Below are 2,500 nucleotides of genomic sequence, written 5' to 3'. Positions count from 1 at the left end.
TGAATTGGAAGAATATCGTTTTGCAGGTCCCGGATATGTCTTCACGGACGCTTTTTTCCCGCCATTCACTTCCTTTCTTCTTCTTGGCATATCCGTACAATGGCTCATAAGTTTATCAGTATGATAATAACAATAACATCGTCATGATCCGGAGTCTACAACTCCCATATTTTCCTGGAGTTGTCGTTTCGTCTATATAAAGAACAGCTTTCCTTTGAAGACAATCAACGCATCATGTCTCCGTTTATATGGCATAAATTAGACAAGACAATCTAAAATGATCACGTCTGAGAAACGGGTCATTCAAAGTGGAGGTATTAGTTCTTTACTCCTAAGGATGACTTCCTGATTAATTTTATTCACTGATCGGAGAAAATATCACTCTTTGCGCTCGTTGGTAACTTTTCCACTTTAAGACGTATCCGTCAGACGTAGTTTTGTGCTGCTTCTCTGATGTGAAGAAATTTGTATGTAGACAGAAGTGTCGAAACGAAAAGTCTTTGAATTGTCACTTTGTTAGTTATAGAATCAAATTTCTTCAAGACCAGAGTAGCCTCAAAGTATTTCTGATTGTTAACCTGGCCACAGTTGTTCAAACGTCGGATTACTTTATCCTGTGGATAACTCACTATCCGTCAGTTTCAATCTCTGCAAAGATTTCAGCATTTGCCCTCGTAACTGTGAATATGCACATTCTAAGTACATCTAGTTAAGAGGTGTGTAAAAAAAATCTGGGCCTGCGTCTAACGTGAGGTATATTAGGGATCTTAAGCACTCGCGTTTTTGAGATGCGGACGGCAACCGGAAGACAACATTTCACGTGCCAGGACAGTGGTGTCTTCCTAGATTTTTATACTAATCATCTCTATTGGGGAAAAGATACTTAACGACGTAAATGTGGTTGTGTGAAGACAAGTTGAAAGGGAAAACAGCTCACTTCCGGTTTCCTTTCGCGTCTCAAAAACGCGCGTGCTTAAGCTCCCTATTTTATACTCTGGAACCTGGTTGCAGCCTTAACTTTTGTCAAACCGGCGTAGTCTTGTTGTCGGTACCAGTCCTAAATCTGAGCACTGAGCGCGAAAGGTCTGAAACGCGGAGTTTTTTCTTGGCTTGGGGCATGCGCGTGCTGTACTCGTGCTGCAATCTGATTGCTTGTATTATCCTCAAGATATTTAATTTATAATTTACTGTCTTAACATTTGAATTTCCTATTGTATTAAGGTGAAGGAACTGCCTTGGAATCAAGATGAACTAGCGTCAGAGACATTGCCGTTTGTGGACAAACTTGCTCATATCAACAAACATGGCATTCTTACAATAAACAGTCAGCCTAATGTGAATGCAGTACCGTCGACTGACCCAGTAGCAGGATGGGGAAAGCCTGGAGGATACATCTTTCAGAAGGTGAGTACGTTGGGGACTTGCTGCTGAATCAAAATTAACAGCTACTGCTTATTTAATTTGCATTTTGGTCTTAGTTACATCTAAAGGGCGATTTTTTAATTGGGTATGAAAAGTAAAAAGGACATTGCAACTACAGCCTTCTGTAGTAGACTCTGTTGGGTAGACGTTTTCCTCAGTCTAATTAGGGAGTTTAAAGGCCCGTTCAAACGGTCATGATAGTTGATGATAGTTGATGATAGTTTCAACTATCACGCACGTTTGAACACGAACTATCATTCACTATCATCAACTATCATCAACTATCATGCAGTTTGGACATGTTCAAATTCGACATGATAGTTCATGATAGTTTTTTCCGTTTGACCGAGCGGATGATAGTGCATGATAGTTTTTCGGTCAGCGGGGGTAACCAAGGCGGGCTCAATGCAATATGGCTACCGCAAGTTTGCCATCGTCCTGTGAGGAACAACAAAACAATAATTTGGACGAAGATTCGGACGACAGTGACGCTGAAAGCGAGAAAGTGAGAAAAGCTAAAAAAGCTAAAAAACCAGACAACGAGAAGTGGAGTAGTAGTTTGATATGCAACCTAATAGATGAGTACGAGGCACGGCCATGTTTGTGGAACATTTTTTGCGATGACTACCACAATCGGGATGTAACTGAAAAAGCGAAGAAAGAACTGGAGGTAAGTCAAAGTGAATTGCATCATGTTCATGGCCAAATGTTTTATTTATTTGCCCAGCAACTCTTCACGTATGTCATCCTGCATTACAGCCACTAAAATTGTGGCAATAGCTGCTCTTCTCGGCTGATAAACAGCCATTTTCGTCACGAAATTCAAATCCCCGCCATATTTGTTTACAATCGCGCGCGGTAGGAGACTAGGTACCAGTTAGCTACGCCAGCACATTGCGCGATTTCGTCAACTATCATGAACTATCATGGACCGTTTGATCGCAAACATGATAGTCAATGATAGTGAATGATAGTTGAAACTATCATGAACTATCATCAACTATCATGACCGTTTGAACGGGGCTTAAGATCTACGACGCGACGGCAACGAAAACGTCACAAATTTTGCATATTTAAT

General features: G+C 40.9%; 1 protein-coding gene across 2 annotated transcripts in view; it reads left to right on the top strand.

Annotated features, from left to right (window-relative positions):
* Positions 1-2,500, top strand: part of LOC138051197 (methylenetetrahydrofolate reductase (NADPH)-like) — a 17,054-nt gene that overhangs the window by 10,864 nt on the left and 3,690 nt on the right. For both annotated transcript variants that reach the window (XM_068897359.1, XM_068897358.1), the window contains one exon: positions 1,222-1,404. In XM_068897359.1, coding sequence (XP_068753460.1) covers positions 1,222-1,404 — 183 coding nt within the window. The remainder of the gene's footprint in view (positions 1-1,221; positions 1,405-2,500) is intronic.

This window comes from Montipora capricornis, chromosome 6, assembly GCF_036669925.1.
Source record: "Montipora capricornis isolate CH-2021 chromosome 6, ASM3666992v2, whole genome shotgun sequence".
In the NCBI taxonomy this organism is placed as follows: Eukaryota; Metazoa; Cnidaria; class Anthozoa; order Scleractinia; family Acroporidae; genus Montipora; species Montipora capricornis.
This window is presented reverse-complemented; position numbering and strand designations above follow the sequence as displayed.